Source organism: Eublepharis macularius, chromosome 12, assembly GCF_028583425.1.
Source record: "Eublepharis macularius isolate TG4126 chromosome 12, MPM_Emac_v1.0, whole genome shotgun sequence".
Taxonomy (NCBI): domain Eukaryota; kingdom Metazoa; phylum Chordata; class Lepidosauria; order Squamata; family Eublepharidae; genus Eublepharis; species Eublepharis macularius.
The window spans coordinates 57,503,711-57,524,345 of record NC_072801.1 but is presented as its reverse complement, the minus strand read 5'-3'; the positions used below and the strand labels follow the sequence as shown (position 1 = coordinate 57,524,345).

Below are 20,635 nucleotides of genomic sequence, written 5' to 3'. Positions count from 1 at the left end.
CACCTCTGTTAGTCTCTTGCCTTGAAAACCCCAGCAGGGGGCGCCATAAGTTGGCTGCAACTTGATGGTTCTTCTCTTTCTCTCCCTCTCTCTCACACACACTCTAAGGCATTGGATTTATTTATCACTTCTCACCACATCACTGGAAATGGCCAGGAATTTAAGAAAATTAATTATAAACATCTCTTTGGGTGGCATGCAAGGGGCAATTTATATGTTATACAGCACATCTATGATTAGATTTCTCACCATATTTTATAACCTGAAAAAGCAGTGGAGGGGGGGTGGACTTGGATCATGGTTGTGATGTTGTATGTTAATCCTTCCTCCCCCACCCCCCTGGGGATATTTTCCGGTAGAAATCTCTCCTTCACTCAAGCTGCTATTAGCTCTCTACTAGAGTAAAAAACCAGGTCATATACGGAACTTGTCTCCCCACACCTAACAGCCAAGCTACAAGTGACGAATTGCACTTGCCTGGCAAGTGAACAGACACGTGTATTCCTCCCTGTTCACTTGCCCTCCACTTGCTCTCCACTTGATCAAGTGGAGTGCAAATGAATGGCAAATGAACAGGGAGGAATACATGTGAGGGCCAAGCTACACATGACGAAAGACACTTGCCTGGCAAGTGGATTGAGTGGAGGGCAAGTGAACAGGGAGAAATACACTTGCCATTCAAGTGTCATTTGTCACTTGTAGCTTGGCCCTGAGTCTGTTCACTTGCCAGGCAAGTGCAATTCGTCACTTGTAGCTTGGCTCTGAGTCGGTAGCAGCCAGAGGGGGGATTTTATTAGGAAAAATCATGCAGAGAAGACAGTGAAACTCCCCTTTCTCAGTGCTGTGACACCAACCCAAATCCCCTCCCGACAGCTGTTTTTTGAAGTTAAAAAAAAATTAGATCATGGATCTTGAACGTAACTTATATTTGACTCCAAGACATGTCCCGGCTCCTGTTGAAAGTTTCCTGGCTGAGAAATCCCAAAGGAAGATGAATTCTCAGCAACCTCTTCAAATGATAATTCACAAGATTCTTTGGGGTAAATGATTTTGATGTGATCAGAATGGATTGCATGCGCAAAGACAGAAGCAGGGGTAAGCTTCCCATTGCATGTGGTAGCTTTGGACATAGCTAAAGCATGCACATTGCAGAAGGAAATTCCACTGGGTGAGTTGTCAGCCTGAAGGCAGAGAAACGAATATCTCACCGGAGAGCAAACATGAGACATCCCAGGAGGGGCAACAGACTGAAGGCCTTTTCTGGTCCAATCTTCTTTCCAGCATTCCTATCACAATTCTTGCACTCCACAAAGGTCATGTTGGGTATATATTTGGAGATCCAGTCAGCATAGTAAGGCACGGAGGTGAAGACAACAGGACGGATGCCTTGGGCACAGCCGTCTCCCCAGCTTGCAACCCCTGCCAATACCCAACCTACATTACTTTCACAAACCACGGGTCCCCCAGAGTCAACCTGTGGAGAGGGAAGGAAGACATAGAATTTGTCCATGGAAAAGAGACTGAAATCAGAATCAGGATACCTGTTGGAATTAGAGCAAGATTTGGGTCCAGCAGCACCTAGATTTCCAGGGTATGAGTTTTTGAGAGAATCTCGCTCTTCTACTATAGATCAGCACGGCTATTCATCTAAAACTGTTGGAATTAGGTTCCTATGTATTCACTTTACTTTAGCCAAGCGGTTATACTTTTATCTTCAGGCTTCTGTTTAGATATGTTGGCATAATAAACCTGGTGTGTACTGTATAGGGTTGGCATAATAAACCTTGCGAACCATATAGGGTTGTTTTGAGGATTATTTATATGAACTTTGAACACTATAGGGTACGTCCTCCCTAGACATTCATCTGGCCTTTAACGTTTTTAGTTGATGGATGAAAGCTGTTTTATTCACGCCAGCTTGGGGTAGATTTTGATGGACGCTGCTGATCTTGGCTGGATCTTAGTGGGACACAGCCATTACTTTTATTTCTGAACTGTCTGGCCTTGGGCATATAATGGGCCTGCCTGCCAGTTTCAGAGTGCCACTGAGGGCAAGCTACACATGACGAATGACACTTGAACAGCAAGTGTATTTCTCCCTGTTCACTTGCCCTCCACTCAATCCACTTGCCGTTCAAGTGTCATTCGTCATGTGTAGCTTGGCCCTGACTTGCCAATATGGCCTGCTCCTTCGAGTTTTGTCCCAATTAGTGGCATTCTACACAGGCTTGAGGTAGAGTTTAGGTATATCATTTTCAGAACGCTACTGATCTTGGCTGGATTTTAGTGGGTTGCAGCCATTACAATGTTCTACTTCAACCACTTTCAAGATGGAGAGGGAGGGTATACATTTTTTTAAAAACGAAGAAAGTGCTGAATAAATCACAAAATATTTCTATTCATTGTTAATATTCATAATATTTTCCACCCTTTGGTCCATAAGAGAGCCTCAGGGTTTGAGAGATATCCTTGGCAAGACCCAGGCTGAGAAGAACGGGCCAGAAAGCTAGGCTCCCATGACCAGTATAATAAACTCTTAATATACTTCACATTAACACCTCACCTCACACGAGCGAGGTTGCCAGAACAGGGTCTCCTTGAGAGGAGGTCTCTATTTTTGAACTGTCTGACCGTGGGCATATAACGGGCCTGCATGCCAGTTTCAGAATGCCACTGATTTAGTATTGCAGATATGGCTTGCTCCCTCAGGTTTTGTTTTAGTTTGTGGCTTGCTACCTACTGCCCACTTGAGCTATTATCTGGCTGCTTTAATTTTTTTAGAGTAAGCTTCAAGCTGTTACTGGCCTAGATATATGAGGTAAAGGATAAGCATTCTGCTCCATTGTTTAGAACTTCCTCAAACAGGGTTGTGAAATTCCTGAGTGGAGCCTGGAGAGGGCAGGGTATAATTCCATAAACTCCATCCTCCAAAGCAGCCATTTTCTCCAGGGGAACTGGTGTCTTTAATCTGGAGATCAGTTATAATTCCATGAGATCTCCAGACCACCTATCCCAATTTCTTGGATGCAGTCAAAGCAGCTGGGAGACAACGCAACCAATAACAGAACCATAATGAAATGCAAATTAGGCATCCTAGATTTGAGGTAATGAGAGTAATGCAGCCCCATTTTTTTCTCCCTAGGCTGGCCTCTCGGCTGATCACCCCACCCTGTTCTCCACTATTGCTGAAAAGACTAGCAGAGGAAAAATAAAGAGGGCTCCTCAGCAACTAATGTTAGCGCTATGTCACTTCCGCTGATAAAGGAGAAGTGACACCATTGTAACGTGGCAATGCTGCAGGATTCACCCAACCCTCTATTGTTTAGCCAACATTGCCCCTGCCTCCAAGCTGTCCCAGCAGATTGCCAGCATCAGATGGTAACTCTGGCCCACCGCGGGCAAAAGGCCCGGCAAGTAATGGAGTGTCCTACCTGGCAGGCATCCTGTCCCCCTTCGTCGTAACCAGTGCAAATCATATCTTCCTTGACTGGGTTGGGCCCCAGATCAGCCTCTGGAGCAACACCGAAGATATAATTGCAAGTGTCTCTATCTATGATCGGCACCTCCAGTTCCTGAAGGTGTTGTGGGTATCCCAAGTCAACTGTAGGGAAAAGACACTTTGTGCTCATGGAATGAAGAGACTTGTGTTTGTTTTTGAAAGAGAGGTGATGACCTCCTATCCCTGTGATCCTCATGGACAGCCAGGAGTCAGTGTTATCTGAATCTCACAATTGCCTCAATTTGATATTTTGTGTAGAAAACAGTGAGATGGATGCAGCCAGCTTCCCCCCCTTCCCCCCACTCAATATCTTCTAATTCCCCTTCTTGCTACTGCCCACCATCCCACATGGATTTTGGTCAGGCAGGTCCCATGATTCCCAGTGTAGCCTTTTTGGATGATCGGATGGGACCCATCTTTCCTTTTACTCCAGCAGAAAATTTGTTTGGATTGAACCCAGCACCCTGAGCATTTATAATCAAATATCCTTTCCTTTATCCCTTGTTTCCTTTGTTTCTCCTGGTCTGTTGTTATATCCTGGTGACAAAGTTTAGAGCAGAAGCCTGTCTCTTTTCTCATGAGCTGGTGTAGCATCGTGGTTTATAGATGGATCGTCCCTGGTTTAAATCCTGTCCAGGCCATGAACTGACCAGGTGGCCTGTCGCAAGCCTTAACCACGCCCACCTGTAAGATGATACTGGCCTAACTTGCAGGGTTCTTTTAAGGATTACAGTAAAATCAAAAATGCAAAGTGTCTGGAATAATTGAGAATTTGAGAGCCCTATACAAATGCTAAGTATTATGATTTGCCTTCTGCACGTCCATGGCTGATAAGAAAGAAACGTCACTGTCAGAATGAACACCATAAAGAATGCCTCCCCCCCACCATCTCCTTACCTCCTGTCTGAATCTGTCCCCCTCCAGTGACCCAGCAGTTTGCTCCATTGGGGAACTGAGCAGAAGGATCAGGCAAGCAGATGGGAAGGATGTTGCTGATGAAAGTTACAGGTGATGACAGTTCCACTAAAGCAATATCCCCACTGGATCCTTTGTTGCCACTGAAGTTAGCATTGGGAATAATCTGGTTCATCGTGGTTCTCTTTCGGTACCACTGAATAAAATTTTGAAACCGATGGGCAGCATGTACCAACACTGTATAGTTGCTCATGCTCCTGGAAGTATGAAAACAAAGGCAAAAAGATAACAGATACAGGATGCTTGCAAGACTAGGCTTGGAGTGTCTTGCCAAGTTAACTCCCTCCCCTGCCCAGGCTTTAACTTGGGCCTTTTCCACACAGGGCTTTTTCATCGGTTCTGACCTGATTTCTCTCCAGGGATCTGCACGCATGGTCTCCAAGCTGCTTCCCAGACTTTTTTGCATTCTGCACAGAGAAAGGCTGCATCTGCAGGCAAATTGATGTTTTCCCGGTTCTTCTGCAGCTTTTCTCCCTGCACACATATCGTGATGGTTTTTTTCCAGGATAGTCAAACCAGGGCTTTTTTGAAGTGCAGAATGCTTTCTTTGGTGTGAAGCCTGGCCTTGGCCCTGCTTTTCATCCTCCCCTTTATTCCCCTGCATCCTGGTTGGTTGAACAGTAGGGTTGCCTGGTCTCTATACCCTCCTGGTGGGAGGTGAGGGGGATCTGGAACTTATCTTGGGCGTGTTTGTCTCTGGGCATGTGTGCCAGTGCCGTGCGATGACATCACTCCTGGAAGTGATGTCATCATGCTGGCCATGGGAGCGCTCCTGCACTCTGTGCGGTGCCAATGCAGCCCATTTGGGGCCCAAACGAAGCACAGGAGTGCTCCTGCGGCCATCATGATAACATCACTTCCAAGAGGGCATGTGCTGCATGTTCTCCTGAGGTGGCTTGTCACCTCCTGCAGATCATTGGCAGATTGGCAGGCAAGGCTGCAAACCACAGGAGTTTGTCCACCACTGGCGGGCACCTGGGAACCCTATTGAACAATAACCATTTTCGCCCCCCCCTTTTAAAAAAATGATATAGCAACATTGCAATGTTGGTGCCTGTAATGTATTGGTCGAACTGTAGCTGATAGAGAACTCAAGGCTTTGCTATCAGTGGCCACTAAGTACGGGTTGCAGCAAATCAGGAGAGCCAGATAAAGACCAATCACTGAGCTGTAAATAAGTTACAATGTATGTGAGTTATGCAAACGAGGGTATTCTAAAGTACGTGTTCTCATTGGCTATAACTCTTTGGGAGGGAAAACTGGTATGTATATATATTGAGGGTTTCTGTCAGTTGTTGTTGTTGTGTGTGGTTATACTGAATAAAGAGCTGTTGGTTTACTTCAAGTCTGAACCCACTATTTAATACTGGCGACGAGGATGGGATCTCTGATTGGGTATGCAGCCCCAATACCAGAGCGATATCACTAACAAGGTGCTTGGGTAGGCAGCCCCAAGACCTAAGCTGAAATCTTAAGCGTGAGGAATTGTCACCTCCACCATCCGACATACGCTCGCGTCGTCCAGAAGGCAGACATGGCCGCTAAGGGCCACTTCGAACCGTTTGACTCAACAGCCGAGGACTGGGAATCCTACATTACCCGCTTCGACTTCTACCTTGAGGCGAACAAGATTGAAGACACAGATCTCGCGAGAGCAACGTTCTTCAGCGTGTGTGGGCGTTCCACGTTTGATATAGCACGGGCACTAGTGGCGCCAGCCCAGCTTCAAACTACACCGTTCGACACAATAAAGAACAGACTCAAAGAACACTTCTCACCACAGCCATCAGAAATAGCCAGCAGACACGCGTTCTACAACCGCAACCAAGCCCAAGGGGAATCCATAGCGGCATTCGTCACAGCCCTCCGGCAGGCAGCCCGTCAATGAAATTTCCCTGACCTAGAGATGGCACTTCGGGACAGGTTGGTGTGTGGGCTGCGAAATGAAAAACTACAAAGACGACTCTTTGCGAAGAAAGAGCTGACTTTCAAAACAGCGCATGAGGAGGCACTCACTGCTGAAGCAGCAGAACAGTCTGCAAAAGAGGTCCGGCAGTCGCACACTTCCCCATCATCCCGCAGGGCCGAACAGGTACATCAGGGGTGTGTAGAGGACCTGTCATCATCAGAGGATGACGAAGAAGAGGTCCTGAGAACTAAGTTCCACGGCAAGCAACCGGGGGGGGCCACAACATTTCAGGGCACCCCTTGCGCAAGCTGTGGAGGACCTCACTGGAGGAAGTCCTGCCGGTTCCGGGAAGCACAATGCCGGAACTGCGGGAAGATGGGACACATCGCTCGAGCCTGTCGCTCTGCAAAGAACCAAGTCGGATCGCCCAAGTCCAGCCACAAGTCAGCACTGGGCTACAACAAGGCACCCAACCGCAAGAGCGACTGCCATACAGTCACTATACGCCACGCTAATGTAGCCCAGACTAGTGAGTCATCAGTGCAAGCATTACGACCTCCAAGCAGCAACAAAATAAAAGTAACCGTGAAAATCCAAAACATGCCATGTGAAATGGAAGTCGACTCAGGGTCCGCGTTATCCATCATCTCGTCACACACCCTCAACCTGATACACAGAAGGTCATCCACACCTCATCTTGAATCAGCAAACATGGTGCTGAAAGACTTCCAAGGCCGCCGCGTGCCGATCATGGGCATCGGCACATTCCAAGTAAAGTACAAGGACTTTATTGGCCCACTACGATTAGTGGTAGTTCAAGGCCACCAACCTAGCTTACTTGGCCTCGACTGATTCCGCCCTCTCGGCATCCAAATCGCAGGCGTGCAGCGGCTGCATCGTGATGAGGTAGCATCAGTATGCAGAGTTCTCAGCAGTCTTCGACGGGGCCCTTGGTAATTACACAGGACCGCCTGTCTCGTTTGACTTAGACCCAGCCGTGGCCCCCATCTGCCTGAAGCCTCGCAGGGTTCCATTTGCGCTCAAGCCAAAGATAGATGAGGAACTGGATCGTCTGATCGAACAGGGGATCCTGGAGCCAGTTTCTCACGCTAAATGGGAAACTCCCATAGTAACCCCACTGAAACCCAATGGAGCGGTCCGAATTTGCGCAGATTATAAATGCACAATCAACAAAGCACTACAGCAACATGCCTACCCAGTACCAGTCGTGAGCCATCTCCTGGCATCGCTTCAAGGGGGAAAGATTTTTGCCAAGCTTGATTTGGCACAGGCTTACCAACAACTACCTGTGGACGAGGCGACGGCAGAAGCCCAAACGATCGTGACACACCGAGGGGCGTTCAAGGTTAAGAGACTACAATTCGGCGTCAACGTCGCCCCAGGAATTTTCCAAGGCATCATGGAAGGACTTCTACGCGGAATTCCAGGCGTCATTCCGTACTTTGATGACGTCCTAATCGCGGGGGAGTCAGAAAGCGCACTTGCAGAGAGGCTTCGCTGTGTCCTTCGCAAACTACAAGACGCCGGCTTAAAGGTAAAGAGAGAGAAATGCCAATTCGCTGCTGAGAGTGTGGAATTCTTGGGATTCCTCATTGACGCAGCCGGTATTCATCCCACATCAGCAAAGGTACGGGCCATTAAAAGTGCACCTCCTCCAGGATCAAAGAAGGAACTACAATCCTTCCTGGGCCTATTAAACTTCTACCACGCATTCTTGCCACATAAGGCCTCAATTGCAGAACCCCTGCACCGCCTTCTAGATTCCTCCGCCCCCTGGGGGTGGGGCAGAAGAGAAGCCGCGGCGTTTGAAGCAGTAAAAAAACTACTGTCGTCAGAGAGCGTGCTGACACACTTTGATGAGAAAAAACCACTCGTACTCGCCTGCGACGCCTCCCCATATGGTATCGGAGCCGTCTTAAGCCACAGAATGCATACCGGGCATGAAGCACCCATCGCCTACTTTTCAAGAACCTTGTCGGCCGCAGAACGAAACTATGCCCAAATAGACAAGGAAGCTCTGGCAATCGTAGCTGGGGTGAAAAAATTCCATGATTACCTCTACGGCCGGAAGTTCCTCATCGCAACCGACCACAAACCACTCCTGGGACTACTCTCTCCAGACAAGCAAACGCCTCAAATCCTTTCGCCCAGAATGCTGCGGTGGACGGTGTTCATGTCTGCCTACTCCTACGACTTACAGCACCGCCCCGGCAAAGCAATGGGACATGCCGACGCCCTGAGCCGCCTGCCACTTGCTGACCAGGGGACCGACCCATCTCCAGCTCATCACATCATGCTGCTGGAAGACTTGCCGAGTCCACCACTTAGAGCCTCCGACGTGGCGTCACACACTGCTAAAGATCGCACCCTCAGCCGCGTTCTCAACTGGGTGTGGAGGGGGTGGCCATCAGGCCAGCTGGCCGAAGAGTTTCGGCCGTTCCTCATTAGGCAGCACGAACTCTCAGTGCACAAGGGCTGTCTGCTATGGGGAAATAGAGTTGTAATTCCCAGCAAACTGAGACAACAAGTGCTGGAGGCACTACACAGCGGACACCCAGGCATAGTCCGCATGAAGGCAATGGCGCGCAGCTATGTTTGGTGGCCAGGCATGGATAGGGCTATCGAGGAATGGGTCCGTACCTGTCAGCCGTGCCAAGAAACACGCCCAGCTCCAGCGCAAGCCCCAGTACATCCTTGGGAGTCAGCGAGAGCACCCTGGTCGAGACTCCACATTGATTTTGCAGGGCCATTTCAGGGACAAACCTTCCTAATAGTTGTGGACTCTTATTCAAAATGGCTAGAAGTTGTTCCCGTCTCCACAATGACTACTGCTGTGGTCATTAGGGCCCTACGTCAGCTGTTTGCAACACACGGTTTGGCTGACACGGTAATGTCAGATAACGGAACACAATTCACGTCAGCGGAGTTCCGGCAGTTCCTGGCCAACAACGGCATCAGGCAAGTCACGTCTGCTCCGTTCCACCCTTCCACCAATGGGCAGGCAGAACGGATGGTGCGGACAACAAAGGACAGCCTTCGGCGAATCAGCCAAGGAGACTGGCAATCGCGATTGGCTGCGTTCCTGTTACAGCAACACGTCACACCGCATTCTACGACAGGGCGTAGCCCCGCTGAACTACTAATGAACAGGAAGCTCACCGTGACTCTCGACAGGCTGCACCCCGACCTAGCGGATGAGGAAAGGCCCATGCCGGAAGGAGAGGTAAGGACCTTCCAGCCGGGGGATCTCGTATATGCCCGCGACTACAGCGGACGTCTGCCATGGGTGCCTGCGACCGTGGACACCACAACGGGACCAGTGTCATATGCCGTTGTCGCTGCGGATGGCAGGAAACTACGAAGACACGTGGACCAGCTACGACGCAGATGGCCGACCAGGACAACGGGAGCCGAGAGCTTACCAACGCCCAGTGAACAGGATACCATCCCTCCAGAAACGGACAGTGAAGCTATACCACAGCAGGCACCAACGGTCAGCTCACCGGCTGCAGAGGCAAGTACTACCCCCGAGAACCAAGCGGAACTAAGTAACGGGCTACCAACTGCCCAAACACCGGCTCAATTGTCGGACGCACTTTGTCCCTCGCCTCAAGTGACCTTACGAAGGTCCCAGCGGACTCGGACTACTCCCAGCCACCTGAAAGATTATATTTGTTAGGAGGTCAGTTCTGACTTAGGGGGGAGGAGTGTAATGTATTGGTCGAACTGTAGCTGATAGAGAACTCAAGGCTTTGCTATCAGTGGCCACTAAGTACGGGTTGCAGCAAATCAGGAGAGCCAGATAAAGACCAATCACTGAGCTGTAAATAAGTTACAATGTATGTGAGTTATGCAAACGAGGGTATTCTAAAGTACGTGTTCTCATTGGCTATAACTCTTTGGGAGGGAAAACTGGTATGTATATATATTGAGGGTTTCTGTCAGTTGTTGTTGTTGTGTGTGGTTATACTGAATAAAGAGCTGTTGGTTTACTTCAAGTCTGAACCCACTATTTAATAGTGCCTTAAAAAAAAAAACACCACGTGCAACTGCCTAGGGGAGGTGGTGGTGGGGAAAGCTCTGCAATACGGCTAACACAAAAACGCTGCAGAGAGCCTTGAATCCCACTTGGTAGTTTAAAGTTGTCACCTGTGCCTCCAGTACTTTTAGCCCATTCTGTTTGGACTTAAGACAAAAAAAAACACACCTCTTGTATGTTTCCTCAGCAATCAACTGAGGAAACGGACTAGTCCTCAGCCCATCTGCAAATGAAACTGATGTGTTGTCAAAGTTCACAGCAGAAACAGGGTCTAGACCCAACTTAGGTTCCCTACAACCACTTAGCTATAGTTGCCAGCTCCAGGTTGGGGGTGGAGCCTGGGGAGGGCCAGTTGCCGGGAAGAAGGGTAGCTCAGCACGGGGATGTGATGCCATACAGCCTTCAAAGCAGCCATTTTCTTGAGGGCAAACGTTATCTGATCTCCGGATGACAGCTGCAGTTTTGGGAGCTCTCCAGGCTCCATGTGGTGGTTGGCAGCCCTACACACAGCAGCTGTGGGGAGAGGCTTTTTAAAAATAAAGAAGAGCCCAAATAGGCTTGGAACATCTTTGACAGGAGGAAAGGCTTCTGCCTCCCCCCTTGAGCCATTTTCCCATGCCGTGGAAACTGCACTGGCAAAGGGAACATTTGGGCTCTCCTTTATTTTTATATTTTAATTATATTTTATTTTCTAAACAAATAATAGGGTACAGAAAGAAAGGGGGAATAAAAATTATAATTGATGGAAAGTTAAGATTAGAGATGGGCACGATCCAAAAAAAATAAACGATCTAGCTGATCGTGGATCGGTGCCGGTGACGATCCCGAATTAACGATCCGCACTGATCATCTCCCGTTCCCGAGCCGTGGATCGTGGATCGTGGAGGCCAAAGTGGGGCGCGCTGCTATTCCCAGCTATGTGGGAAGGTGGGTGGTGGCGGCGGCGGCCAGGCCTGGGGAGGTGGCAATGAGCTGCCTCCCCTCAGGGGGCGGGGGGTCTGGCTGCTCACCGGCAGCACCCCCCATGTGCCTGCCTGTCAGGCCAAACTAGAGCCTGCTTGTATTCCCAGCAAGAAAGGAACGGTGGGTACTGGTGGCGGCTGCCGGGCCTGGCAAGCACGGGGAGGCAGCGGAAAGCCGCCTCCCCTCAGGGGGCGAGGGGTCTGGCAGCTCGCCAGCTGCTCCGTGGTTGGAAGGAAGCCCTGTTGATCAAGGAAAGCTGGGCTTCCATTGGGGTTTCCAGGGCAACAGAAGGAGGGCAAACAGAGCTCAGGCATTCCCCTGGCTCCGTTGCCAGGGGAATAGATTGCTGGCGCTTGTGTGTCTGGATCCCCGATCCGAGCCCGATCGCCCCAATCCAGGCCTCTCCCGACCACTGGATCGTTGGCTGTGGACGATCACGATCCGCCGGTACACGATCGCACGATCGCCATTATCATGGGTTTTTTCCGATTGTAATGCGGATCGTGCCCATCTCTAGTTAAGATACACCTTCCAAGGACTGTTAGAAATACAACACAATAACTCTATAACATTTATAATTCATATTCAAATTGCAATACAACCATTCTTCAAAACATTTTGTCTCTCCCTCCTAATAAATCTCATTGTTAAAACAACCACAAGATGTTTGTATTATATTTTAAAATGTTTTTATACCAATATTGATTATTACACTTATCTTACATCCAAACTGATTATAACCTGAGAAGTTGTTAAAATACTGGCCATAGTAAATTGTGTCATGTTAGTTATGTTATATTAGTCAAATTAAATAACATATATATTTATACACTATCCCTAAAATTTAAACCTTAAAATAAACAGCATCTCTAGAACTTTTAATAGAGTTCGTAACCGAAATTACTAAATTAATCTGTCTCATTTATTTCCAGTCTCTAACTATAATAGGCAAAATAAATTTCCCATTTTTTTTCAAATTCTTTAATCGGTGTTCTATTTATATAAATCATTAATTTTGCCATTACTGCATATTCTGTCATTTTGTCTTTCCATTTTTATCTAGCTGGGTATTCTTCCTCTTTCCTCTTTCCATTTGCTTGCCATTATTAGAATGCCAGTTTGGTGTAGTGGTTAAGAGCATGGGACTCTAATCGAGAGAGCCGGGTTTGATTCCCTGCTCCTCCGCTTGAAGCCAGCTGGGTGACCTTGGGTCAGTCACAGCTTCTAGGACCTCTCTCAACCCCACCTATTTCACAGGGTGTTTGTTGTTATGGGGATAATAATAACATACTTTGTAAACTACTCAGAGTGGGTGTTAAGTCGTCCTGAAGGGCGGTATATAAATCAAATATTATTACTACTACTCCTACTCAAGCCACCATCAGCATATATCTGAATAATTCATGTAGTATTCTTTTGACTTTGTCTGACAATATTCCCAACAACATAGTTTCTGGTTTCATAGCAAAATCAATTTTTATAATCTTCTGAATCTCAGTGTGTATATCTTTCCAAAACTTTTTTTTTGCATATCCACCACAAATGGTAAAAGGTGCCTTCCGCTTCCTTACACTTCAAGCATGTCACTATATACTTCTTATCTATTTTTTCATTGTCATTTGGAGTAATATACCACTGGTAAAACATCTTGTACCAATTTTTTCTTAATGTTTGACTTGTTGTAAATTTTATATCCTTCGTACATAAATGTTCCCACTGTTGAAATGTTATCTCTTCTCCAAAGTTTTGGATTCATTTCAGTATATACATTTTGACTTGTCCTGTTTCTGTATCATTTTGAAGTAAATGTTTATAAATTTGTCCCAACAAATGATCCTCCCACTGGATAATTATCTTTTCAAAATCAGTTAAGTTTATAATCATGGACAGCTTCTTTTAGTCTGGAGATTGTCTGAAGATAGACCAGCCATTGTATCTTCTTCCCTTCTTCACTGATTTCTTGTCACAATTTTATTTTTCTTTGAGAGTTTATTATAATATCTTGATAAATTATAAAATCATTACTTTTCCTCACACGCTTATCACAAAAGGCATCAGTTGGAGACATTACTAGTGATGTTGGAGGACTGATCCTCATTCCCAGATTTTAAGCAGACTGTCTCTAATTACATGGCTTTTATGCTGTATTCTTGTTCTTTTCTTTGGCCAAAGATGGTTATGTAGGCCTTCGGTCAGATCGGCCGCTTCTAATCTTATTAATCTATCATTTGGATTTTTAATCCAGTTTATGATCCAAACCAGGCCAGCTGCTTGATGTTATAACTTGATATTTGGCACCACTAGACCTCTTCTTTTTTCATCTTGTAATGCCTTGTATCTTATTCTTTTTAAAAAACCATTCTCCTCTATTTTAAAACAGCCATTCCTTGCAGCTTCACTGGGGCTGCTGGGAATCCAAATTGGATCTGGGGAACCCTGACTCAACTTGTTAAAACCTGAGCATGTATTCTGGCCCTAAGACTTCCCTGTTGACTGTTAAACCACAGGCTACCAGCCTGCCTTTGCAGCTGTTTCTGGCTGGCATTTCACCATGCCCATTCGGTGATGAGCGTCAGATACTCACTCATTCACGCAATGAGCTGCTGTCACCACCCATTGCTTGGCAATGAGGAAGCCTCCGCAAAAGTGCTCGCCATTGTACAGGATGCTGATCAGCTGGGACCACTCTCCGGTATTGGCTGGTTTCCTCCCAACAATCCAAGACCCATTCTGACCGCAGTCTGAAAAGCAAAGAAGGTGTAGGTGGAGAGGATGAAGCAGGGTGGAGGTCAATGATTATAAAATGGAATCATTACGAAGGCATAGATCAAATAGGAGCCCCGTAGCATTTGGGAGATGAACAGTATTTATTCCAGCAGAAGTTTTCTTCAGTCCAAACTCCCTTCATCAAATGCATTGGAGGATACACCTACAAGGCTGAAATATTTATATTCACACAGGGAGGGGGGAGGGTGAGATGTCACAAAGAGAGGCTGGTTTGGCTTATAAATATATAAGCATTGGCCTTATGGATGTACCCTGCAATGCATGAAAGGAGCTCTAATTCCTAATAGTTTGAGTTGAATAAATTTAAGATCCCACTGGACTCTTGTTTCATTTTGCAGCTTCAGAGTAACATGGTTCTGAGAAGAAGTGAAGAATATCAGAATACAACCCCCTCAATATGGATATTCTTTTGTATATTTGTATACAGTCCTGAAATAGTCCTCGGGAGGCGCTATTTACCCTTTTTGTGAGATTTAAACTGGGACTTATATTGTAGCTTTCGGGCCAGAGTTGACTTTGTCAACTATTGCCTTCAGTTAGCAGACATATATATGTACGTAGGAGGAGTTATTACACAGCAAGATCAGAAGGTGCAGCAATGCCCTGAAGTATCGATTGCCTTCCGGAGGACTGATGGACATGATACATCCAGTCAAATGAGCAAAGTATCCCATCTGAGTAGACCCATTTACAGAAGGAGATTAATTGTACGTTCGCAAGAGGGACAATTACTTTGTGTGGTGAGCCAACAACTCCTAGTATCTACTGAAACTGCCTTCCCTAAATTTATGGAAGGAACCACATAGCAAATGAATAGCTCTATACTGCTCTTCAAGGTCTGGTTCCCAATCCAGTTTTTCCTGGAAAAAGGATAGATGATCTGACAAACAAGGAAAAAACATAGACGACGATTTGTTGTTTGCCATACACGTATGTCAAAGACACGTCTCCATCACTACACAAAACACCTCCCCTCCCAATTTCCATTCCGAGCAGGGCCATTTCCACACTACTCACCTTCCGTTGGAACACCACGAAACGTTGCGAACAAAACATGGAAGATAGCGTTTTCTTGCGCGAGTTATGCGCAATGTCGTGCAAAACTCACATGAGAAAATGCTATCTTCTGGGGTTTGTTTGCAACGTTCTGTGGCGTTCTGATTGAAGGTGAGTAGTACGGAAACGGCCCATGACAGGAAGTCTCCCAATGCCAAGGCACACCTTTGTTTACCTGAAGATGATAACCTCTTCAGGCTCCACACTTTATTCTCACAGCTCACAGATATTACCCTGCCTTTATGAGGCATTTAAGATAAGATTCCCGGGAGGTCTCTCATTCAGGTACTGAGCAGACCCATTTTTACTTTGGCTGCGTCCACAAAAGGATGTGAGATTGTGCCTCGTAAAATCCCAGCAGCAGCAAGAGGACGGAGTGGCAGCAGAGAGAATGGCCTCCACCCATCCTTGTTCTTGCACACTCATTGTCACTGCCCCCCCAGCCCCTCCTTCCTTCCTGTTTCACCTTCACAAAAGCACAGATATGAACGGTTATTTCTCCAGGACCACCCCCTGCACAGCCTGGAAACTGCTCTTCCCCTTCATTTTTTCTATTGAACCATTTCATAAGGCTACAGGGCAATTGAATAAGGAAAGGCAAAAAATCCCTTTAAAAAACTAAAAGGGGATGGGCAGTGGTGTGTAGCAACAAAATCTGCCCCCATCCATTTTGAAAGTAGAGCTGAATTCCTTCCCCTTCCCTTGGGTTGCCAGCGTCAAGATGGTGGCTGGAGATCTCCTGGAATTACAACTGATCTCCCAGTGACAGAGGTCAGTTCCCTAGAGAAAATGGGTGCTTTGGATAGTGAGCTCTATAGCACTCACTCCTGCTGAGGCCCCTCCCCTCCTTAAACCCCACCCTCTCCAGATTCAACCCCCCAAAGCTCCAGGAATTTCTCAACATGGAGTTGGCAACCCAGTCCTCCTACAGTGGTGCCAGAGGTTGTGTTCAAGCAGACTCCCCCACAGCCCTTCTGGTGATTCCCATTTGAGTTTGAGGCTTATTTTAAATCCAGTGTAAAGTGGAAAGCCCTTGGGAAGTTATGAGTCATATTCAGAATGAGCATACTGTCACATGAATGCTCCCCTTTAACATATGAGAGTCTTGCTTTCCATATAGGGCAAAATCCTCACAAGGTGCCTGTTTCTTTAGGCCACTATTATCTTGCCCTTCAAGGAGCTCTGGGCAGTGTGTGCTTTCCCCTTTCCCACTGTACTCTCACAACAATCCAGTGAGGTAGGGTGACTGCTCCAAGGACACTCAGATAGCTTCACAGTAAAGTAAGCAATTGAACCCAGGTCTCCAGGATTGTACCACTATCCCACATCAGGCCCCACCAGAGGAACAGAAAATTGGAAAGGTTGATCCCATCAGAACTGCATTCCAGAAAGGGAAACTGATTACCCTGAAACAGGCATCCATTTTTTTCCATTGTTACCGTTCCAAATATTCTATTCCTTGGGTCAATTATCAACGAAAGAAGAAACTGCAACCAATAATAATATTATAATAATAACATTTGATTTATATACCGCCCTTCAGGACAACTTAATGCCCACTCAGAGTGGTTTACAAAGTGTATTATTATTATTCTCACAACAATTACCCTGTGAAGTGGGTGGGGGCTGAGAGAGCTCTGGAAGAGCTGTGACTGACCCAAGGTCAACCAGCTGGCTGCAAGCAGAGGAGTGAGGAATCACACCCAGTTCTCCAGATTAGAGTCTTGCAGTCTTAACCACTACACAAAACCAAGAAATCAGAAGAAGATTGAGAGTTGGAAGAGCAGCTGTGACGAAACTAGAAAAGATTCTTAAAGATAAGTGTGAGGCATGGAGTTCAAGAGGGTAACTGGGGCGGCCCCCTCCATCATGCTCTGTCAGGGAAGAGCTCTCCAAACCTCAGACTAGAGGACCATCAAGGAGTGCAGCTGGACCCGCCATCATCCCTGCGTGATCCAGGTGGTAAGCTGGGCCTCCCTTGGGCTCCAGGAGAGATGGGGTGGGGGCCATGCTGCTGTCACCGCTGGGAGGGGGGATGGTGGACACTGGGCACTACACGGGGTCAGGGCTGGACTCTGGAAAATAAAGATGTCTCTCTGGGGACCAAGATCAAGACAATCCAAACAATGGTATTCCCCATTACTATGTATAGATTTGAAAGTTGGACAATGAAGACAGCTGACAAGAAGAAAATTGATTCATTTGAAATGTGGTGCTGGAGGAGAGTTTTTCGGTTACTGTGAATGGCCAAAAAGACAAATAAGTAGGTTCTAGATCAAACAAATCAAGCCTGAATTCTCTCTAGAAGCTAAAATGACAAAACTGAAGCTATTGTAATTTGGTAACATCACGAGAAGACAAGTCAATAATGCCAGGAAAATTGGAAGGCAGTAGGAAAAGAGGAAGACCTAAAACACGATGGCTTGTCTCAATAAAAGAAGCCACTTTTTCCATTTTGCAAGATCCAAGTAATTATATTAACAATAGGATGTTCTGGAGGTCTTTCATTCATACAGTCACCATAGGTCACCATAGGCTGGAGGCCACTTGACGGAACATCTCTCTCTCTCTCTCTCTCTCTCTCTCTCTCTCTCTCTCACACACACACACACACACACACACACACACCTTTTGTAAACACCCCTTTTTGATTCTTACACCCTTCATACACACACTTGCAAAATCTGTATGCAAAAATTCATTCCAGTCTATTAAAGGCCTCATACCTGCTTCTGAGTGGGCAACACCTGAGGGAAAAACCAGAAGAGAAGACATGTCAGGTGATACTCAAAGCAAGAAACAACCCCCCCCCCCACTGCCTTGACTAAAATTGTATACATTAGCAAAGGGGAAAGACTCTGGGCTGCAAACTTCTCCAATTTGAAGAAAAACCTAACATCTTGCATAGTGGGTTATTGATATGTTTCTTGCCATTTTCAAATTCATACAGTAGTTTTAATTCCCTTGCTTTTAGTAGTCATGGTGGGTCTTAGCTCTGGAACTCACTTTGAATGCCAAGCATAGACCTACAATGCAAGTTAAGCAGTCTTGTACTATCTTTTCATTTCTATCATTCTTCTCTTTTCAAGGTGTCTTCTGGCATACTGACAATTGGTCCAGCTACTCATACATTTGGAATTGGGGGGGAAAGGATCCCAGAGGAAAGATGGCACTTCCTGGAAGACCCCATGCCTTTTGTTTTAGAAATTAAGTCCTAGACTATATGGCTTTCTACTTGGTATCAGGAACACTGTGATAAGTTACCTATTATAAAATCACCTGTGTCCTAATTACCAACCATGTTCCACGCCCACTGTCCTCTCAGGGCCGCACAACAGACAAGAAGCCCCGTTTGTTTCTACATGACAATCCAGGGATCTCTGTTTCTTCCTGGATTTAAGACCTCATTTTTACCCTCCCTCCAATCTTTACAAAGGAACGGCAGAACTAAGAGGATGAGTCTCACACTTTTCAATGACCCCCACAGCACTAATCACCTTGTAGCACAGCCAGGTGAAGCAACAATACAGCCAGAAAGGGGGGCACCACAGGCATGCTTTCAGCTTCTCTAATCCTTCTGAGGTGTCCTCTCAATAGCTTTGCTCCAAACACACCCAGAAAACAGGCGTTTATAACCTCTGTGACTTTTGTTATCTGCATTATAAAAATTTCATTGCAAGGGTAGGGCTGGTGGAGTTTCCTTCTTCCTGAGCATGGACATGCAGCCTGTACTCCCCAATCCCTGAATTCTGTCTATCCCAGCGGAACCCCAAATCTTGTCCTTTAACACTATCTGGGTCCTTCTCTGTGGTATATTTATTGTATGTATGTATGTATGTATGTATGTATGTATGTATGTATGTATGTAATGGAACAGTCTGGTCCTCTCCTAATATCTGTGAGATTTAGTTTGGTCCTGTTGGTCTTGTTTCATTTGCCCCCACCTGTGGACAAGAGAGACCTTCGGAGACTCTTAGGTATTATACTGTGTCTGGCCCAATATATACCAAATGAATCAAGTCTGACTGTACCTCTGTGAGCCCTGTTGAGAAATGCTGTACTGTGGCAATGGGAGCCTGAACAGTAGGAAGCCATGAACAGTCTCAAACAAGCCATCCCGACTGCTCCAGTACTCCGATACTTTGATCCAGGAGAACAATTGGAGGTACAAGCAGATGCGTCTAAAGCATGCCTATTTCAACAAAAGCAACCTATTGCTTAGCTTCAAGAGCACTGACAGAGGCTAAGCAAAACTATGCACAAATCGAAAAGGAACTTCTAGTGATTCTCTTGGCCAAGACTAAATTCCATCAGTACATGTTTGGTGCCCAGGTGATGGTCCAGTCAGACTACAAATGCTGGGAAGCAATTCTTGCCAGGCCTGTTGGAAAGGCTACAGCACGAGTACAAAGGATGCTCTTACAGCGCCAAATATATCCAGATTGCTGACACTAAAGGCAAAGATATGCTGGCAGCAGACACCCTTTCCGGAGCTACCACGCTCTCTCCGCCCTCTACATCTGATCCCGTTTATGAGGACAAAGTAATTTATAGTTTGGTGGATAATGAACCACTTACTGATTCCTTGCTAAAGCTGCTGTAAGATCATACAAGGATGGACCAAGAATTACAGGCCACTCAGGATGCCTAGGAGCTTCTAAGAGCTCTGTGCAGTTAATTATCAGAGCTAGGGACTTTCCCGTAAACAAGCCTAGTAAGAAATTTGCAGGACATGAGGCCTGAACCAAAGTTTCAAACTTAGCATTCTGTCTTAGTCGGTATAAGGCCTGGTCCTTACAGCCTCTTTGGGATCAAATCAAGATTGAAAATGACTTACTCATGATTAGCCCTAAAATATTGATCCCCCAAGATGCACGGTCTCACATGCTGGCCCTGCTTCACTCTGCCCAGCAAAGCATGCAGAATTCTAAGGCACAAGCTCGGCAAACCATGTATTGGCCTAACATGAATACTCACATAGAGCAACGGGTTGAACATTGTGCACCATGCCAGGAATTTCAGCCTAGCAACTGCAGGGAGCCAATGATTTCCCACGAGATCCCAGAATTGCCCCGGTTCAAGTTGGCAACTGACATTTTTTCCCTCAATGGCCAGTCCTACCTTATAGTTGTTGACTATTATTCCAAATACCCTGAGGGTCTGGTCTGTCTGACAAGAAATCTGACATGGATGTGGCCAAGATGAAAGACATGGAGATGGCAAAATCCCTCTTTTGGACATGATAGATTTTTATAGATACAACTGATTGGAATGATACATGACTTGAATCCCAGTTTGAAATTGGAACACCACAGTCAAATGAATATCATCAGACTTCGGCTCAAAGACCATGGATTGTTCCAGGCCAACATATGTTTCCCCTCCC

The 20,635-nt window shown here is 46.4% G+C and overlaps 1 protein-coding gene across 1 annotated transcript; it reads right to left on the bottom strand.

Annotated features, from left to right (window-relative positions):
• Positions 1-933: 933 nt before the first annotated feature.
• On the bottom strand, positions 934-18,844 carry LOC129340127 (serine protease 27-like). The gene is made up of 6 exons (XM_054994720.1): positions 18,747-18,844; positions 17,976-17,996; positions 13,991-14,147; positions 4,397-4,671; positions 3,432-3,601; positions 934-1,474 (listed from the first exon to the last, which is right to left on the bottom strand). Exons 1-6 carry the CDS (start codon positions 18,802-18,804, stop codon positions 1,205-1,207), a joined length of 951 nt encoding a protein of 316 aa, XP_054850695.1. The 5' UTR covers positions 18,805-18,844; the 3' UTR covers positions 934-1,204.
• Positions 18,845-20,635: the final 1,791 nt, after the last annotated feature.